General features: G+C 39.1%; 1 protein-coding gene across 7 annotated transcripts in view; it reads left to right on the top strand.

Annotated features, from left to right (window-relative positions):
* The window catches only part of LOC123880150 (F-actin-monooxygenase Mical), a 39,041-nt gene extending 17,907 nt beyond the window's left edge, over positions 1 to 21,134 (top strand). For 5 of the 7 annotated variants that reach the window (XM_045928100.1, XM_045928101.1, XM_045928102.1 and 2 more), the window contains exons 16-27: positions 183 to 314; positions 406 to 480; positions 1,186 to 1,346; positions 1,890 to 2,117; positions 6,578 to 6,741; positions 7,840 to 7,946; positions 11,477 to 13,582; positions 13,938 to 13,967; positions 18,360 to 18,513; positions 18,797 to 18,985; positions 19,561 to 19,645; positions 20,165 to 21,134. In XM_045928100.1, coding sequence (XP_045784056.1) covers positions 183 to 314; positions 406 to 480; positions 1,186 to 1,346; positions 1,890 to 2,117; positions 6,578 to 6,741; positions 7,840 to 7,946; positions 11,477 to 13,582; positions 13,938 to 13,967; positions 18,360 to 18,513; positions 18,797 to 18,985; positions 19,561 to 19,645; positions 20,165 to 20,201 — 3,468 coding nt within the window. In that variant the 3' untranslated portion in view covers positions 20,202 to 21,134. The remainder of the gene's footprint in view (positions 1 to 182; positions 315 to 405; positions 481 to 1,185; positions 1,347 to 1,889; positions 2,118 to 6,577; positions 6,742 to 7,839; positions 7,947 to 11,476; positions 13,583 to 13,937; positions 13,968 to 18,359; positions 18,514 to 18,796; positions 18,986 to 19,560; positions 19,646 to 20,164) is intronic. The other 2 variants (XM_045928099.1, XM_045928103.1) reach the window with 2 other exon arrangements.
* Positions 21,135 to 21,467: the final 333 nt, after the last annotated feature.

Here is a 21,467-nt window from a genome sequence, read left to right as displayed (position 1 = left end):
ATCAATAGTATTTAAAGTAATAGTTAGTTCCAAAGGATAGTAAAAATTACTATTTTAATGTTCAAAACGAGAGTACTACACGATTTGTGATCGCACTAGAAGTAGCTGCGAATTCACTGCACCACTGCGATCGTTTTATATAGAATCATTAGCTTTTCTTTATCATCGTATTCTATGAACAGTTTCTGCGTCGTCAGCGGCGGCTGAAGGAAGGTGATCCAAACGAAGACAAATGGGGTGATATAGATGAAACCATACATAAAATAGATCAACAACTTAATGATTCCGGACGTCCACTCCTTGGTACTAAGAGGGTAAGATATGATATTAATTATTGCAATAAAATTAAACTTAATACATGTTAAATTTTTAAAGCAGACGAAATAACAATATTGCACATTACAGGTTGCAAAACTTGCTACGAAGTTCATCAAAAAGTGTGAACCAGATTCGGAAAAGAAGGAGCACAAAAAAGAAGAGGTAAGACATGTACCTATTAGCTAATTCGAATTCAATTTCAATTTATTTTCTAAAAATAAATGTTTACAATTTTATAACTCCTTACATAATTGCTAGTCTCTATCATATATAGTCATAATAGCTAGTTTAAATCATACTGGACAAAGTTAACAGACACAAGAGTCAGGCTCAGATTATTTTGTAATGGCAGAACCACTCTACGTTACTATTCGTTTTGCGACTACGCCACAGTCGCAGAAATATTTGTTATGTGTGTGAACAGCAAATATGCCATCCACACTCCATCCATACTTCATACCGGCATGCCAAATATGCCAGATATGTGTGGTGTTTGCCTAATCACGGTAGTACTATATTCAATGTACTCTGTATTGTGCTAATTTATGTTGGTATACATTTAAAGAACCACGTCACCAGTTTGAAACTGTCCAGCAATTTATATTACTGTCCTGTTCAAAATTGCTGGCGTGTGTGCAGACCGATTGACCTTTTATTTTTAAGTAATGAAGCAATTTCCGAGCAAGTGGGAGAATGAAAGAGAAATATGTTCTCAGCCTGTAACCGAGTATAGTCTGTACAAAATGAAAACTCACTCATGTCACCTTTAAAATAGGGACCAAAATCTTTTGACATGACAGCTGACACATAAAGTTAAAATGGCGAATGAGTTCTCATTTTATACGCATTATATTTGTTTGAGCGCAGCCGAAGAAGCCGTGGAGCAGCGCTGCGGTCGCCGCGAGCGGGGCAGCTTGCGCGGCGTGCGGCTCGACCGTGTTCGCCGCGGAGGGCGTCGTGGCTGACGGGCTACATCTGCATCGCGCGTGCTTCAAGTGTGCCGTCTGCGATACCATACTTAGACCCGGGTGGGTGTTTACTGTTTACTTATTTTCGAAATGTCTTAACCAGTCATAGCGCGCGTCCGTCTGCTATCGGATTTTGCCTACACAAACCAGTAACCTAACAAACAAACATACTTTGCCATTTATAATATGGGTAGTCATACTGTGTTTCCAATTATGTACATCGAGTGATCTAGAATGTATTTACGTACTGGATTACGCGTCCCAAACATTTGCTGTGTTCGACTCAAAAGTACGGATCGCACAGATTCTCGTTTGTTCAATGCTCAGTAATGAGCCAGCAATGGGTTGATTATCCTACTTTATCTACTACTAATATTGTAAAGGCGAAAGTTCGTGTGTTCGTATGTTTGTTGCTCTTTCACACTAAAACTACTGGACGGATTTGGCTGAAATTTGGAATGGAGATAGATTATATCCTGGATTAACACATACACTACTTTCTATCCCGGAAAATCAATGAGATTCCACGGGATTTTTAATAACCGTTATCCACGGGAACGAAGTCGCAGGCATCAGCTAGTGATAAATAAAACTCGCAACCAGGAACTATACGACGGAGCTTTTCGGCACGAGATTGGTTTGCCTGCGTCACACGGGCGTAACGGCGACGGACTCGGCGGCGCCGCGCGCGGGCCCCAGCGCGGCGCCGACGGCAACGCCGGAGCGGATCAGCCTCGAGCTGTCGGACGGCGGCGCGCGCGAGATCGACGAGGACGAGTGGACCGACCGGAACTTCCTCGCTTCGGAAACGTCCGGCGCTGGCGGACTAAGGTATTCAAAATATTTTTATTCGATTAGACTTTTACAAGTACTTTTGAATCGACAAGACTCAAGAGCATCTACCACTGATTCAGAATGCCTTCATATCGAGAAGAACCAGCAAGAAATACAGCGGTTGCTCTTTTCAAAGATTTCATATATAATATTATGCCATGTATAAAAGTAATTGAAGTCCCGCACATTGTTGGAGCGAGTTGGCTGTTTGTTGTCAAAATATACTAGACAGTTAAGAGGATCATTGTCAACGATCCCCCGTCGATTTCCTACGTATGATATTATTGTTCTCATCTCTATCTGCCCTGGTTCGTGTATTCTCGGTTCCTAGATCGGTGCATTTGTGATAACCAATTCTAATTGCTGTGATTGGCTGAATTTACCATGTTCTTGCTGCGACAGTGAGTTTGAGCCACTAGCGGAACAATGTTAGCCGGTCAGAAATGATTGCAATTAGTCAACCTGTTTGACGTCCGTGTTCTGTTTTTGATTACAAAAAAGAAAAAATTGTTGTTGCAATCATCAATTTTAGCAAATAGTGAAAGAGAGTCGACCAATCAGAGGTCACAACTACCGTCACACTTTCTGTGAAACTATGGCAGTAGGCTTACCGAGTAATGAAAACAATTTTTCATTCTGTAATGTCATGTGGCAAGTAGGGTTGCCACCTGCCTCTTTTTGATTTACAGGCTACCACCATCAAAAATACGGGGTTTAGATTTGAAGAAATTTAAAAATTTGAAGTATTTGAAGAAATAGGCGGTGGTTCTCTCTGAAATGCATGGAAAGCCTATTTAGATATTTCAGTTTATTTGTAAGTTTTGTATTTTTTCTCTGTATGTTGCCGTGTCTTGATTGGTGAACTGTGTTTGCAATGTGATTTTAAATAAAAGATTTATTTATTTAAATAGCTTTTAAAAACTCTAGTTTTGTAAAGCAAAATGTTATACATTTCATGCATACAATCTTTGCATTTTAACTTAAATTTACATTTAACTTGTAATTCCACCTTCACAGTATCAATACTATGGCCGTAGCCAGGAATCGATTTCGGGAGAGGTTTTATCAGGGCCGGAACTGAATCCTGTCATGAGGAAAATAACATTCGCTCAACTTTATGGGCTAATTACCTGGTTAGTGGAATTTCACCTTTCAATTTGACAGTGAGATAAAATACAACAATAAAAAAGCGCGAGCGCAGTGAGCGTAAGTGTTTTTGGTTCAATTACAGAAAGAATTAAAGTGAAAGGGAAACGAGTTTAGCCATAGCAAGATTTTATTTTTAAAGCTCCCTATCCATACTAATATTACAAATACGACAGTATATCTATTTGCCTATCTATTTGTTACCCTTTCACGGCCCATCTTCTTTACCAAAATTTTGGTACTTACTATTCAGAGGTAACTTGCATCCCAGACATAAACTTTTTAGCCCGGAAAATCCCCCACGGAATTTTTAAAACTCTAAATTCATGCAAACGAAATTGCGGGGCTTACACCAAGTAATACAAATTCAAAGCGCGAGTGAAGTGAGCGCGAAATGTTTGATATATTTCCAAAAAAAAATTGGTAAGCAAATGCAAGAAATAGTGTAAGTATTATTTTAGGCTTAGGTTTTTGACGGCTTCCCAGGCGCAGTCGCCATTTCTAAATTTCTGGTCTGGTGGGAGGCTTCGGTCATGGCTAGTTATATGGTTAGTATGGCCCTAACGGCCAAGAAATTAGACTGCATCATCACTTACCACTAGAAAAGATTAAAGTCACGGGCTAACTTGTATAAAAAAAGGCTAACATCCTCAAACCAAGCCCCGCCGCCTTGGCTACGACCATGATCAATATCGAGTGGGTTTCGGCTACGCATTGCCGCAAAAGGAAAATATTCTTTCTACTGGACATAACGTCAGTGTTCGGTTTCGCCAGCCAAGTGCGAGTCAGACTCACGCACCGAGGGTTCCGATTCGGGTATTTTTTTCGACATTTTACACGAGAAATCAAAAACTGTTATGCATTAAAAAAAATATGCATAAAAATAAATAAAAATCTGTTTTAGAATGAACAGGTAAAGCCCTTTCATATGATAACCCACTTGATATATGTAGTTATCTTACTTTGAAAATTGAAAATACTAATATTTGTTCATGAACACATGACAGACGGATAGAAGGACAGATGGACAGACGGACAGACGGAAAGACAGACAGACTGATAGACAACGAAGTGATCCTATAAGAGTTCTTTTTGCTTTTGAGTTACGGAACCCTAAAAATATTTAGTTTTATTTGCCCCGTATTTTATTTTCATAATTACCGGTTTCTCTATCCTGACATACGGGGTAACCAGTAAAATACGGGGCCTCTGGCAACCCTATTCGGAAAACACTGTCACATTCAAGTTAATGTCAAATATTTTGTTTTCAATTACAGAAAGCTGCATCAATCATTATTACAATATTTTCTTTGTTGTGATTGGCTGAATTTTTGAGTTTCAGCCAATAAACAGACTGTTTGCCAATTAAACGTCATAACAATATAAATGCCAGAAAGTTTAACCAAATAAAACAAACTTAATGAGAACCTAGTGAGAATGCAAACGGCACACAATTTATAATACATATTATGTTAGTCTTTGGTAATAGTCAGATTGTCATCAGTAAAATTGATATTGGTCGATGTATCGTAAATTATTGTTTCGGTGACAAATATTTTTATTATCTATTTATCTTTGAACAGAATGGAATAGAATGAAATGGAATGGAATACAATGATAAATTTTTATTCCTGTAAACTTTTAGGTAAACTTCAAAGTGTTTTTGGATGGTCAGAAAAATTTACCACTGGTTCGGAATGCCGTTCCTACGTTTTCTAGGGTTTCGTACCTCAAAATGAAAAACGGAACTCTTATAGGATCACTTTGTTGTCTATCTCTCTGTCTGTCGTGTGTGTCAAGAAAACCTCTAGGGTACTTCCCGTTGACTCAAAACCATGAAATTTGGCAGGTAACCTAACTGCGTAATTTTGGGTAGTTTTTTTAATCGATAAAGAAAGTTTGCGACATTGTTCAATAAAAAATTTGGATTCCAACTCCTCAATCCTGATGTTGCAGGGGACCTGACTACTAAAGCTAATGGGATTTAAAAAGTGTCGATTATTAATTGATATTGAAGGTATCTATACCAAGTAAACACTTTGTCGTTGACCTCAACCCTGATGCTGTAAGAAATTGCATTCCTAAATCCTGGTGATCCCTCGGGATTTGAAAAGGATAATCCGTTTAAATATTCTTACGTGATACAGAAACAAGTTGCATCCCGGGGACGGGCTATTACGGAGAGGCAACTTTTGTTCTGGGAAATGAAAGGATCGGGATTTTTAAAAACCTAAATCCACGCGAGCGAAGCTGCGGGCATTAGCTAGTTGTAAATATATTTAGAAGCTACTATAAGATAATAGATAAGGTACTTATTTCCTTATATTTTTATTGTATGGCAGCGCGCGGTTTTAAATTATAAATTGCACGTCCTGTCCTTTTCTGTAATACATTTTTTTCTCAATATCTACCGCTTTATCTCATAGCAAGAGTCCGTAAGACATAATACAGTGAAAATAGGCAAAATATACAATTTTTGCAGTTTCCACGTCAGTACCTGTCGAATTTTTCTAACAGTGTAAGCAGCAGAGCTGAGTTTACCATCAAGTGTTGATATGTGGGTGTTCCATAGAAGCTTTGCATCTAACATTATACCGTTTCTCGGTATAATGTTAGATGCAAAGCTTCTATTCTTGTATTCTTGCATTTCTTCTTCTTCTTATTTATATTCAAATTCAAATTCAAAATGTTTTTATTCAATTAGACTTTTACAAGTTCTTTCGAATCGTCAAAAGCATCTACCACTGGTTCGGAATGCCTTTCCTACCGAGAAGAACCAGCAAGAAACTCGGCGGTTGCTCTTTTCCTTATTTATAGTCGTATTCCTTCATTGCTGAAGGTCGTGACTCCTTTCCATTAATCACATAATGGCAGGAGTTCTCTTGGGATAATAATGCGGTGAATTCCCAAATCTTTCCGCATACGACTTACTAAGAGAATGAAATTTAGATCCTTAGGTTTTTACAGTAATTATCAGATGTTAGACCGACGGCTTAACGTCCTCTCCGAGGCACAAAGGAGACGAAAAGGCCAAATATGGACCACCAAAGTCGGTCACTCATCCAGTTACCGACTTGGGTCAACGTTGCTTCCTGCGGTTCCTATGGGTTCCTGCGGTAGTGAAACGGTGCGGGAAGGGTGACAGTTGACGAAATCACTGAGCTCTCGCGTCACGTCATCACACCCCTCCCGCACCGCTGCACTACCGCAAGAACCTACTTAGTTATGCGTTATGCCTACTAGACCAGCCATAGCCATTGAAAACCGAACCTTAGCAGTTTGAGTTAAAGAATATATTTGAAAACAAACAGTGACGAGGATGAATCGAGCTCGGACGAGTACACGGACGCGGCCGAGAGCGACACGAGGCCGCAGCGCTCTCCCGAACCCGCCGCGGCCAACTCGCACTCCCCGCGTGCGCACCATATTTACTTTTCGGACGATTCTTTTGGATACGATGACTACTCGGATGATGGTGAGTAACACCACGTTGGCGCTTTGCGTCTTCGATTTTTCAAACTATATTGGCTTGCGGTTGATTGCAATCACACCAAACAGTCACACAGTAGGTGATGCAGCCTAAGGTGGAGCGCGGCTGCCCAGAAGGTGCCACTTCACTGTTCTTTGAAGAGTGAGAGAGAGAAACTTCTTCATTAATTCAAAATTTTTAAAGAAAGGATAATCTCATGAAATAGTGTGTAATGTTCTTGACTATTTCATGCATCCTTCATGCATAAAGTGATAGAAGTAATCTTTTTATGAAGGATTTAAAATAATCTACATTGGCAGAGATACATTACAGTTACAACGTAGAAACTTTATTTATTTCAAAAGTCGCGGTAAACAGCGCGCCGAAAATAACTTGGGAGCAACCACGTCAAAAAATAAGTAATAGTAAATCTATTTTTAGAACAAGTAGTTTAATAAAATTACGTCAATGTCTTGCTTATCAACCTAAAAATTTGCGGGATACTAGATCTGATAGCGAGCTTACTCGTGTCAACTACGCTGTACGAGGGAGCTATTGATAAATAATGATGAATTAATAAAATATCTTTATTTTATGCCTAGGTCGTTTGCTTGTTGTCCTCACACTAGGTAACCTGTACCGTGGTGACCATGTATGACTTCCTCGAAGTTTTTACAGAGGACTATGAGGGTTTCTTTTGCGTTCATAATATTTTATACATTATTATAGGTACGAAAATACAAATATATATGATGCGATTAGCTGTAATAGATAAATATATATGTGTTACTATATGTTACATATTATTTAGACTTGATAATAAATGAAATCATAAATATTTTAGTCTATTACATATTTACCGTAACTATTTCTACAAGTTTGTGATAGTATCAGTTGTCTGTTTTATTGTGGGGTGTTTAAGGTTACAAGACTTACAATTTTACAAGACTTGCGATGTTACAAGCCTTACAATGTTACAAGACTTACAAGGTTACAATACTTACAAGATTGCAAGATTTACAAGGTTACAAGACTTAGAAGACTTACAAGACTTACAAGGTACAAGACTTACAAGGGTACAAGAAATTGCGATGTTGGTTGCAGGCGCTGAGTCGTCGGGAAACGAGTCGTGCTCGCGGATGCGCGCCGCCAGGGAGGCTCGGCGGCGCGAGGTGCCGGCGGAGGCGCGGCCGCCCACCGACAGCAGCGAGGTACCCCGCTGCGTCATCGCCTAGCCGCCGCGAGCGCGACCGCGCGCCGCCGCCGGGCGCGCGGGGAGGTGCGCCAGAATACCTCTCGCACCACGCCGCCTCCACTGTGCTACTCATGCCTTACCATTCTAAACAAACGCTATCATTACTATGCACTACTCGGTCAAGCTAAGTTTGCTCCTCGCGTCGATTACGTTACACTGACGATTAGGTACGGTCTGCGAACCGTACTTTTTTTTTTCTTCGGGGGAGGAAGAAATCCCTACGGACTTCTGCCTGCTGGCAGGGTGTGTCCGACTCGCACAGACTAAAATAACCTCCCCATGTCTGCCAAGGCGAGCACGGAACTGCGTGGCATTACTTCATGCTGACTTCCTAAATCTCTATCTTCTTCTTTTCTTTCTCTTCCCTTCGCGGCATTACAGTCCTCAGCATTTGGCTATATCGTTGCCAGGCGTCTTCGCTCGACAGCATGCGCGCTATAAGATTTTGGGCATTCACACCCTGCGCGTAGGTCGAGCCTAGCGCTTCTGCCCTGCGAAACGTACTGACGCGCTGACCGTGGGGAGGTGAGTGGGAAAGTGAGAGAGGCGCCGCATTCCAGCGAGGTGCAAACTTAGCGTGACTGAGATGTTTTCCCTTCTCTCACTGGCGCTTATTAATTCGCTGGACTTGCGATTGCCGACCTGTTCTGGAAGCATCTTGATTTCCGCCATTTTAGCGCAGATAGCAACAGTGAGCGTCATGCGAACATATTCGGAACTAAATGTTAGTGATGAGGCATATATCAATATAGTGACAACTCCAGGACCATTTGACACTTAATTTAAATTCTCGGTACGCTCTGTGGGTCGCTTCGAATCGATACCATAAATAACTTTCATTTTGTATGGCACACCTATTCCAGTGTATTTGTATACTGTGTCCATTTGTCCATTGTCCATTTCAGTGCCTTCCGTACATCGAGTATTACAAAATTGAAATTGGATTATTTCTTTGCCCCCATAATTTTGTTTTCTTATCCAGTCTTACTGATTGTTCTTTGACTTTACTTAGAGTTATGCCTGTATGTTACCCCTTAACTACTAAGCCGATTTTGACGGTAAAATGAGATATTAAAAGATTCGTTAATATGATCCAGGTGACATAGGCTACATTTTATACCAGCAAAATTAATATGCTGGGTGTTATTACATCCATGAAATTGGGGATCTCTGAACTTTTTTACTACTATATTGAAATGCCAAATAAAAAATAAGAAAACTCTGAATACATAAAATTTTCTTAGTTACATTATAATATAGATTTTATACAAAATCTTTCATGCTTGCTTACTCTTATTCTTTGCTTTTCTTTTACTCGCTCTAATTTTGAAATGGTTTTCTAGTAAATCTGGAATTTTTCGTATCACCCATCTGTTAACCAAATGAAAAGTATTTTTTAGGGTTCTGTACCTCGTAACGAATAAGGAATCCTTATAGGATAACTTTGTTGTCTGTCTGTCTGTCCGTCCGTCTGTCGTGTCTGTCAAAAAAACCTATACACTACTCCTGTTGACCTAGAACCATAAAATTTGGCAACTACGTAGGTCTTATAGCTCAAGTTAAGGAAAAATACGAAAACCGTTAATTTGTGGTAACATCACAAAAAAATTAAAATGTGTTCACGAAAAATTTGGTTAACATAGTCCGTCCGTCATTAACTTGCGGTGTTTTATATAAAAGTGGCAGGTATACTTTTACAATGGTACAGAACTCTTTTTGTGCGAGTCCGACTCGGACTTGATCGGTTTTTTATAAATATACAAACAATATACAACCAGATCAGGTGAAGGTTATCCTTAATGTAAGTAATCAATTATTATATATTTATATATTTTACCTATTGGTAAACTAACGAATTCAAATGAAAAGATTAATCGGTTTTACAGTACTGAGGATTTTCTTCATCTTGGCCGCTCTAATATATGTATATATATTGAAGAATGATATAAGATTTATAGAAGATATTTTTTTCCAATATTGTTGGCTTCATACATCAAAGCGATCATTCGACGCATGCGTAAGCTTGAACACAATAACTTTAAAAAGGCGGTGCGGCAGCGACAGGTAAGAGTGTAATTGCCCACACTAACTCCCGTCAAAGTGACTGTCTGTGCATTACGTCATACATGTTCTCTGTACATTATTACCTTTTATGATGATACTTTCTAAAATGATGAAATGCTGTTAATATTTATTTTTATTTTAAAACTACGGCCAGTATAAATGGTCTAAATGCATAGTACTTCTTAGGCCGATTCACTTAGCCACGGCTCTAATGCTATAAATCACTAAAATTTGACCATGTAAGTATAATCTTTCATGAAAATTCAAAAAAGATGATATGACGTAATAAGTAGCTGTTTGATGCGCTTCGATGTGGATTTGGCTTTTATCGCAAACAATTTGTTTAAAAATTAAAAGCATTGAAATGTCTTAAACAATTTTGAAAAATATACCTATAAAATATCTAAAAATATGTTTCCTAAAATATATACATAAAGGATATTACAGAAAAGTAACCCAAACGCACAAGAGTCTACAAAACCTAATTAAAATCAGTGCTAAGGGTATCTCAGCCAACATACATAAGTAAAAAACATAACGTAAAATAAAAAAATGTAATTAAAATAAAAAATGAACATTCATCATAAAATATGTAACAATTTTGATATTCATTCGTAACTTCTGCTTTTTGATATTATTTGTTTGTGTTTCTTAAATTGTATTGTTGTGTGTGGATTGTACTAACTACTATATTATAATAATATTACATACATTTAATGTTATATATGTATACTTGTCTTAAAAATGATTTCATATCGTTTGTAGACATTTTTAAGTAGGCAATATTATTTTTAGCTTCTAAAAGGACGGGAAGTTAGTGTGGAAAATTCCTGAAAGGCATCTATATTAATTGAGCCCTAAATGGTTTACGCCCTTTGCGCACCAACTATTCACTCAATTCAATATCTATCGTAAAACCTTTTAAAAGGCCACTTTTGACGGTTGTCAAACTAACCCTTTCGACGATGACTTGCAGTCTAACAAAAGTTGGAAAACATGGGAATACTTTAACGCAGATGTCTTACTAAAATCGGAGTAAATAAATCATAGAATACTAGTTACTTGCAGGTAAAATAGGCTCACTTTGCAAATATAGTTAAATAAATAGCGACTCTTGTTACGAACCAATAAAGTGCAATTCAGCTAGCACAGCACCGCAGTCTCAAAAACATACGCCTCTCTTTCTATAGCATAAACTCTTATTTCTTTTATTTCTCTATTATGGGACCGAAGGGGATGTATGGGAGCTATGTGGGCGCCACCCAGCACAAAGTTAAGTAGAAGGCACTAAAAATGTCAGAAGTGGCTTCTTAAAATGTCTAAACTATATGCGGAGGTTGAAAATTGCTTTGCGAATTCGTAAGTAGATGACGATTATTATTGTCAATGGTGTGTCGTTATTACTTTGGATGCTTAACACAGGTGGAGTCCGAAGACGAAAGTGAAAGCAGCGAGGAAGAAATTTCGTCGGCGACGGAAGTATCAACAGACAGCGAGTTCGCTCGCGAAGAGTGCGCGCCGGCCGCCTCGCCACCCGCCATCCTCGTCACGGAAGCTCCGCCTCCCGCGCCCCCGCCCCACCACGACTACCCTCTGATCAGAACGCGTTCGGCCGGCGGCCTGGCCACCAAACGGGCCTTGGAGTTAAAGAGAAGATATCTACTAGGAGAGCCTTCCCCGCCCGTCGTGAGGAAGTCCGACTCGACTTCGCAGCTCGACACCAAGCTAGAAGCTTTCCGCTCTAATATAACAGAAATCCAGAAGTTATTACTTCCCGCTCCTCCGCAGACCCAAAAGCCTGTCGTGACTTTTCAGTTAACAACAGTGGAGAAAAAGCCGATGCCCGATATCATACAGAACTTGTGCAGCGACGCTCCCGTAGATCTACTCACCAAGGGAGATTCGGTGCTTTGTAATACAGACTGGAGAGAACCTACAAAAGAAGAAAATAGAGAGCTAGACATTGAATCAGATTCACTCTCCGATGAGGATTCATCACATACGCAAACGTTGCCGAACCAGTCTGTACCCCGAGTCGAAGTCCACGACGAAGGCGGGGAGCTCATACAGCTAGACAGCTTAATGATCATTAGCAGTAGTGCCGAAGACAACGAGAGAGGATCGGGAACGGCCACTGCGACGGGTCCTACGGTATTAGCGGCTGAATCAGAATCCTCGGATTCTTGTAGAGATGCAACTACATTAGCTCTAACTGAAACAGAATTATCTGATTGGGCAGCCGAGAGTGTCGTTTTAGACGATTGCTCTATTGATGAAAAAGAGGACAGAAAGAGAAGTAAACGTCCAAGAAGTCTCAGTGGCCCGAAATTAGTACATGAGACAAAAAATATATCGGCAATTGCATCACATGTCTGCGGAAAAACAAGTCCAGCCGAGCCAATTATGTTTTCGAACGCACTCGATCATTTCGAATTCGCTGACGAAGGAGACCAAGATCCTTCCATCGAAACTCCAGTTGCACCTCGCAATGAGGGTTACGTGGAATTTGTGGATGATGAGTATGATCATTATTCCCCTAATAAAGATAGATCAATGAATTTTATAGAAAGAAGTTTTTCGGAGACTACAGTCAAGCCTTACGAACTAGAAGAAAGTATAGGGCATGATTTGTCTGAGGAAATAAAGTATATAGATGATCAGGATTCCAAAACTGAGAGTTTATCGAAAGTTGAAAGCTTAAAGTCTTCGCTGACCCAAACTTTAATCAGTGAATCTTCGGAAAATGTTGTTGCACCTAGTAACAATAATTACTCTTCAGACGTTGAAATTTCTACACAAAATAGTCTAATTAATAATGATAGCATAAATAATTTTGAATCTAAATCAGAATTTACTGGCGTGTCTGACAAATCACAGACGATAGAAAACAATGATAATGAAAATAGAAAGAGGGAACCAAAAAGCAATGAATCTAAAAGTGAAGTTTCCCTAGAAGACATATCACCGCCTCTAGCATCCGAAAAGTCAAAGTCACAAAGCAGTATTACGTATAACCTTAGCAAGCCTTTCGCGAACCCATGCAGTATTAGAATGTATGCACCGGCAATTTGTAGATCTGCTAGTGAAACTTTTAATAATAACATTCGAATTGCAAACTCTCCGACCCTTAACATCAGTTTGAGTCCATCCTATCATTCGGTCTCGACGGTCACAACGAGTCCAACGCCCGAACGTGAGACTATAGAAAAAGTACAAGAGCTAAAGAAAGAGAGAGAGGAGCAAACCGAAGTGGTGAGGAGACTCGTGCTGGAGAGGCTAGGGAGCGGGCAGCGGGCGGGCAGGAAGTCGGCGCGGCGGCACCGTGCGGCGCCGGGCGGTGCGCCGCCGCCGGTGCCGCCGCCGCCCGCGCCGTCGCCGCCGCCGCCGCCGCGCCCCGCGCCGCCGCTCGCGCCGTTGCCCGTCTCGCCCTCGCTGTCCGACTCCGACCTGACGCACGAGACGAGGCGGAAAGGTATCATGAGGAGCATTTCCAATTACTTTAATAAGCGGCTCGGACCTCGCCAAAAGGTAAATATCATTGTGATTATGTTATACTCGGTTGAATTTGACAAATAGGGAATATTTCTCTCTTTGTCCAAATTTAAAACGTCGTGCACAGTTATTAATATCAGTCATTCATCTTGGCACGCATTGCATCTACACAAATCAATGATTGTCATGCTAATGAAGTCATCGACTCCATTCGATCATATGGCACGAATATGAAATGTGAATACTGTACATAGAGGTAGCTGTATAGTCTAGTGGGGCAGGTGTCCATGTTTTGGCAAAACGAAATTAACGGCACAGAAGTTTTTGACACCATATCTAAAACGAACAGTAAAGGACACCTACAGTAGACTAACACTAGTTAAATTTTCAGTGTGTCTCGGAGCCGGACCTGACGACGCACGTAAGCAAAGCATATCAAATACAGTATCGTGAACTCGTGAGTCGCATGCTGTGTCCATCTCTCTCGCACCCATCATCCGCTAACTGTACGTTGTCTTGTCTCGCTCAGTCACACTGTTACGTGTTGCTTGTGTTATCTTATCGATTTCTCTTCGACATTGGATCATAGACTAGCTAATAAAAAAATGGACATGCAGACCAGCAAAAATATCAGTTACGTCGTTCTGTCAGTGCTTGTATGTAAATTATTTTGTAATTTAAATAGTTTTCTATATTAACATGTATTATTTTTATATTATGTAGCACAAATTCTGACCTGCAATATCTATACAGGGTTACTTTTTGACCACCTGCAATAGTTTAAAATTAGGTTAAATTTTTAGTTTTCAAATCAAATTGATTAGAAAAAAATCCCAAAAAGATCTTAATTATTCATGAAAACAAAAGGTCACTCATGGCTCAACGCACTCGCCATATAAGGCAAGTAGCCCACCGTCTACTGGCAGCAGACTGAAGTGGAGTGCGTGCTTGTTTATATAAACTCTAAGCTTGATTTACTTTGCTATATTAGCAGTAGTGGCCTATTGCGTCTCGTCCAAGTTTTGTTTTCATCATACCCGTTGACCCGTATGTCAAAGTATATAAAGATGAGTAAAGTATATAAAAAACTCCGCTTCAGTTTTTTTGGGTTCGTTGGCCCTAAGTTTTTTTTTTCTTCTCTCGTCTGGCTTTACACTGATTAGCCAATGTCAAGTTTGTAGTTATTTACAAGTTAGGGAAACTATATGTATAAGTATAGACTTCGTCTGTGCCGGCGCCCGCCGACATACACGCGGCACCCCTTTAGAGCGCTTCCCAGTCAATTCCACCACCAATAAACACCACCAGAACACAAAAACCGGCCACTGCTAACAAAAAAACACTCCAAAAAGTTACAACACGCGCGCCAGCAAACGCCACCACAGACGAAGTCTGGCCTTAAGTTATACAGCCGCGCGACCTATTTTGCATTGAATACAGGATGTATTTTTTCTAGTGGCATGTCATGAAAATAAAACATGTTTTTAGGGTTCCGTAGTTTAATTTAATAGATCGAGTATGGTACTTATTTCGATTCTGGTCCACCACTCAAAATATTGCAGATAGACTAAAAGTAATCCTGTATATTTTGTATCTTCTAAGATCGCCTCTAAGCTCTAACGCTGAGATCTCTTTGACTTTGCTCAGACTTAATATTGAGTTAAAACGAGACAGATTTATGTGAGAGATATATCTTTGTCTCATTTTAACTCTGTCTTTAGTCTAAGCAAAGTCAGTGCGCCTATAGATCTCAACCTAAGTATCGCTAAGTTGTAAAGTCATTTTAATTTTCCTTTTTGTCTACTCTTACTCCCTGCGCTTAGTACCAATCTTATGACTTACTTTATCTGCATTTTGTTACCCACCTGCATATTATACATCTTTTATAAGAAACTAGCGACCCGCCCCGGCTTTGCACGTGTGCAATTTAAAGTTCTAATTTTATCGTGAAATAACATATAGCCCACAGCTTACAAATTTTACAATCAAAGTTTTATCAATACCTACTGCAGTTATTACAGAATTCTATATATAACTAATGTTTTTGCCCGCGACTTCGCCCACGTGAACTATAGAATAACATAATATATACCTACTAACTAATTCCGTGAGGATATCGGGGTAAAAAGTATAGGTAGCCTATGTTACTTCCGGATAGTATTGTAATCTATGTACGTTCCTAATAGTGAAAAATATATTAAAAATCGGTTTGGACTTCTTGATAGTTGACCTGTTCCTATCCTTATGTAAGTTGTAACCCAAAGTATCAAAAATCACTACATAAGTCCCCCGCCTCACAAAGTTCGTGTTCGTGAATCTCTTGTATGAGCTGATTTTTCCCGACTTATTTCCTATTATTACAATTTTCGTAGGGATCTCTAATTCTCTCTAATATGTTACTCGCTGATAATGTAGCTTTCTACGGATGAAGGTATTTTTAAAATCGGTTCAGTAATTTTTGAGTTTATCGATTACAAACAAACAGAAAACAAGTCTTTCCTGTTTATGTATAATATTAATTTAGACACAGAATGAAAACCTTCCACTTGATCCAATGTTATGATGTATTGGTTTTTGTTACATTTGCTTTCTATCGTTAAAAGGCTGCTTCAATCTAAAAACCATCGCCAACCAAAAAGAGAGTAGAGTCGAGTCTTTTTGGTAACAATTTAATTTCACATATTGGTATACCTCAAACGTGCCTGGGTTTTCCGCGCGGTGGCGCTGCAGTGTCAAAGTAAATAAAGCTTACTTTGCATTGTCATCGAGAAAGACGTTACTTCTCGGCTCTCTGGTTTGCGTTGCGCCTATTTGTTAAATATTTTATTCAGATTGCCATCGTATTGGTTGCAAATACAAACCTATAATACGTTGAAAAATATGCATGCGTGTTTGGCTTTATTTTGTACTATTTATAGAAATACTGTATTATATTGCTTGTTTTCTTACAATATTCCATTCTGATTGTTTTTTAATATTACATTACAGCTATAAATTCATATTAATAGCTATTAAAATGGATAAAATATGAGCATAAAAAACGTAGTTTTCTAAAGGTGAAATAATTGTTAAAATCAGTTCAGTAGTTTTAGAGTTTATCGATTACAAACTAACAAATATTTTATATTATTATAGTATAGATTACCTACCTATAGGTACGTATTCTAGTATCGACTTTGGTGTCAATTTTGCCGTAGGGAGTAGACTTTATAGCACGTGACAGGTCGAGATGGCAATCGGGGTATGAGGGTGGGGGTCGCCACGCACATCGCACGTCATCCGCGCTAATCCGCACCGGGTTGCTATGTTGACCTGTCGCGTAATATACTTACCATTACGCTACGAATAACAATATCTAAAGAAATGTCGCTCTCATACAATGACGCTTTTAAACACACTCTTTCAACGTCAACTATATTGAAAATTTTCGTGCTTCAAGGTCATATTGGCTTCGCTCAAACAGAGTGAACTAAGATGAGAACTCTGTTTGACCCTGAACTGACGATATGTCAAATATTAGGCTATGGTGACTTCAAATCATACAAGAATAGGGCTTCTAACATTTGAGGCCTGCCAGTGACCTCGAAGCCTTGACGTCTTGTTAGAAGTTCGCTCCGCTTACCACGTTGTGCATGGAGCCATTTTTCAGCTTGATTTAAAAAAATTGTAGCCTATGACACCATTGTACGGGAGGGTCACTAGATAAGTTTTGCAATACAGAAATACTATTGATTATTATAGGTAGATAGTCTAGTAAGCTACACTTATCATATGTCGATAGTTACATAACATTTCAATATTCACTCATTAGCAATAGCACAGAAAATGTTTGATTTTATAAAAAATGTCTGGGTCCAATTGAGACCGCGCTCTAAGTTGTATATAAAGGTGAACGCACACTTATCCGAGCTGCACGAATCGAACGAAACGTGTTTTAAAATTCTGTATATGAAATCTCATTAAACTTCCGCACACTTCCCCGCGCCGAATCGTCCATCAGATAGAAATGATCCTGTAGATTAGCACCAAGCAATTATTATAAAATTCTACATGATATCTTTGGAGCGAAAAACATTGTACCCCTCATTATTTAAAAGAAGAACAAGAGGTTTGCAGAGTCAATTGTTTGGTTATTCAAAAACTCAAAGAGCTCACAGTCAAGACTCTATAATTGGCATTTTCACCACGATAACGCTCCTGCACGTAGGTGGCATGAAACTGTAAGTTTTTTACAAGATGCTTGAGCATCCTCCGTACAGTCCTGATCTTGCACTCTGTGGCTTCGATCTGTTTTTAGTTATCGAGGACCAGCTAAAGGGGGGGGCAGTTTGCAAGTAACACCGACTTGTTAGCTGCTTGGGTCCAGACTCGCTAGAATCTCCCAGAAGAAAAATGGAAGCAAATTTTTAATTGGTTTATACAAATGTATAAGTGGCGGGTAGTAATTATTTTGAAAGATTGTAATAAATAAAGCTACAGGAGGACGTACACCATTTATTGGTGGAATTTGTTCGGAACGAGGCGGAGAGATGGGAGATATTCTCTAGATTTCCTATTCTTCGCCAGGTCGGCGGCTGTAACAGTGCCCTATACCAACCTCTGTAGGATGAGGCTAGGGCTCTGTTACAGTTATACAAAAAGGCCTTACGTAAATAGATGTTCTCATAAATTCAGATGTCTTACGGAATGTCATATTCCTCAAGGAAAAAACTCCTCAAATAAAGAATTTAAAAAAAAAATTAATAAAGCTGTATTGCAAAACTTATGTAGTGACCTACTACGAATAGAATGCCTGAAACTAGTCTGTTTATAGAACGAGCCTCAAAGTCGGCATGGTGAGGCGCGCAAGTCCACGGGAGCCCTGCAAGAGGCCCCGCCCGTTCCCCCGCCGCCTGCAATCTATTCGCCGCCCGCGAACTTCCAAATTTCGCCAGCCAACCAGACTTCAACACCGTTAAGACGTCCAGGTAAAATCGACTTGCTACATTCTTTCAAAAAGATAATCATAAAATATGCTAAAAATCTCTAATATAGTGTAACAAAGTCACTTCGATCGAATACTTAGAAAAAACATTTTTCATCTGCTTAGTTATTATTTTACTGTCATGATAAAAATATTCATCATCATCTTATCCATCGCCGGCTTTGTCATTGAGCATGTGACCTCGACTAGCAGGCCGAAGTCTCCGCTATGCTTTATTTTAAAATTTCATTATGCATTTCATAACTCATTAACACCATAACACTAAGGAGCCGTGCGCGAGGGGAGGGAGGGTGAACGCGCGGGCGACGAAGACGAACGCGATGCGATGCAGCTGTGGTTCGAGGCGCGGTGGGCTCGCCTGGTAGCGCAGAGGCGCGCGCGTGAAGAGAGCCGCGACGAGCCGGGCGCCCGGCGCCTCGCCCGCCTTCAGAGGCGACTCTCTCGTCCCTTGTCTGGTAATTAGCCCAGTCTGGCATATCAAACTTACAATAGCGATGATGACTCCTAGTCAAACCACTGACTTTTTATCAAACGTCAAAACGCTCGCTTAGTAAGGAAGCTTATGAAATTTACAGAAGTGACGTCATAGTAATTTGGCAAAATTTTACCCTGTATTTAATAATTCCTAAGATATAATTTATTTTTGGCATAGGCCTCATCACAATTGGTGACACGTAAGGACCTCTGACCTGTCTGTCTTATTGGTGGTGCCAAGTAAGGCTTGATAATGACGGCAACGTGAAAGATCGTGAACTGCTAGAAAGTTTTAATTCAAAGAAGTGTATGAAGACGAAATCGCACGAAAAATCCGTGCTTCTGCAGTCACACAGGCTATTGTGTGACGAGCTTTATGCAGTTCGTTGTATACGTTAAGTCAAAATGCCCGCACATGGCGATCGGTCTAGCTAGGCAATGTTCAGGAATATCCAAAGCGCTTAGTTCAAAGCTAAAACTTAATGGTATACCGGAGTGGTATCGTGGTACCACGAATTGTGACACATTGATTGAATTTTGAACAATATATTTGCAGCGGAGCAACAAGCGGCGACTGTGGCTGAAGTCGTACAGGTGTCTGCACAACGCGATGCTCATCAAGCCCTGGCGGCAGCCAATAGGTATGTTATGGATGCTATCGTAAAATAGGTACAGAAGGTCGGCTCCGTCGTCATCGTCATAGTCCCAATGTACACGTAATGAATAGGAAAATAATACATATATCAATGTTAGATACTCCTTTACCGAATAATAAATGAATATATGAATGATTTATTCAATAAAATGCAGCTGTACAATATGTTGAAATAATGTCACATGAGCCTTATACATTTTACCACTGTAACTGGTTATAAATTACAATATATTTTTTATATATTTTATAAAATAATATATTGTTTGATTTTATATTGAAAGTACAGATGTATAATTACTTCTACCTGGCTAAAAACGTTGATGTCTACCCAATATAAGGCCAAGTACAAAACCAGACCCGAAAGACAGAAAGATAAAGAAAAAGAAGCAAAGATATTTTTTACTAAGGAAAGATTTCTTTTTTTTGTTTTTATAAGATGTTTTTGTTTGAAGTTTTTGTTTTGTTTTCCGACTGAAACTGAAAATCAACTATGCTTCTTCCACAGACAGCGGCACAGCTCTAGAAATGGAGTGGGGCATTAAAATATAATTAAATTATATCAATTAATATGCTAGATCTCGTGCAAGGTTACGCGAATTTTTCATATTGTCATTTTCTAAAAGGAAGTTGTAGAGAAAGCACTTATTAATTCAAATAACGAAATCGGCAAATATTATTTCGCTAAGTGGGATTGTATTTTACAACCTTAGTGTAATAGCGACTGGAAAACGATTATCAAAGTGTGTAGAACAGTATGAATCTTTTGAGTAATTAGTTAAATATACATTACATATTGCTGCCGGTGCAAGTAAATAATTAATGTCTTTGTTTTCAAATAACGCTAGTTTTTTCTTACATTTAATGGTGACGGTACCTTGAACATGCTTCAGAGGGGGGCTCTTGAGTGGAAATGACAGTCACAAAAATTCAGTATCGTCCCGCAATTAAGTAGTAACGGTGTGCTAGATATGCCAAATGAGTATAATAGAGTATATTGTATAGTAATTATAGTTATATATGATACAAGCACGTGAAATAATGATAAGATTTGAAAGTCAAGTTAAAGCAATACAAAGTTACCCTTTTAAGTTACAAGTAAATGTTACACGTTGGTATTATGCGTCCATTGTATGTGAGCTTCTTTATTCCACCATAACTTTTCTTCAAAAGTCGACTTGTGGTAGCTGTCCCCCCTCCCTCACATGACAAGTGGCAACGGGAGGGTTGCCACTTGTCATCGCTTCACTACCGCAGAAGCTTATTCAGTTATCCGTTATACCTATAGTTAAATCACGCCTTGCTTGCGATAATGCTTCCTGTCCTAAATGTGTATTAGTTAGGATTAGATGTAAGCTAATAAATGTAAATTGCTATATTTTTGTATAATGATCCAGGTTTTCGCAGAGCCTAATAACACCTGAAATTATTTATTGTGTTTAAAATAATTGTATCTATTTTGCATGCACTAGAAAAATGATTGACAAAAAATAATTTACGTTGATATTATATTATGCAATTATGTATGTACAATAAGTCTGTCTAGTGAAAGGCTGCGGGGAAGAGCGGGAAATGAAAAAATCTAGTTTGTGTATCCCATCAAAGACTTAACTTTGTATTTACCTATCTTGCTGACGTGTTTCCTGCACACTTTTATTGATTCTACGCGATTTCTATTCGCTGTATTTACTATTATTCGATTTTACGTTCAAAACTGTTGAGGTCTAATAATTATATAAATATTTATCACATAAAAAATATATTACTAATAAAATCTTGTAACCTGGAAAAACGAGGTGAAGTTTTAAAAA

Source organism: Maniola jurtina, chromosome Z (genome assembly GCF_905333055.1).
Source record: "Maniola jurtina chromosome Z, ilManJurt1.1, whole genome shotgun sequence".
Lineage (NCBI taxonomy): Eukaryota > Metazoa > Arthropoda > Insecta > Lepidoptera > Nymphalidae > Maniola > Maniola jurtina.
This window is presented reverse-complemented; position numbering and strand designations above follow the sequence as displayed.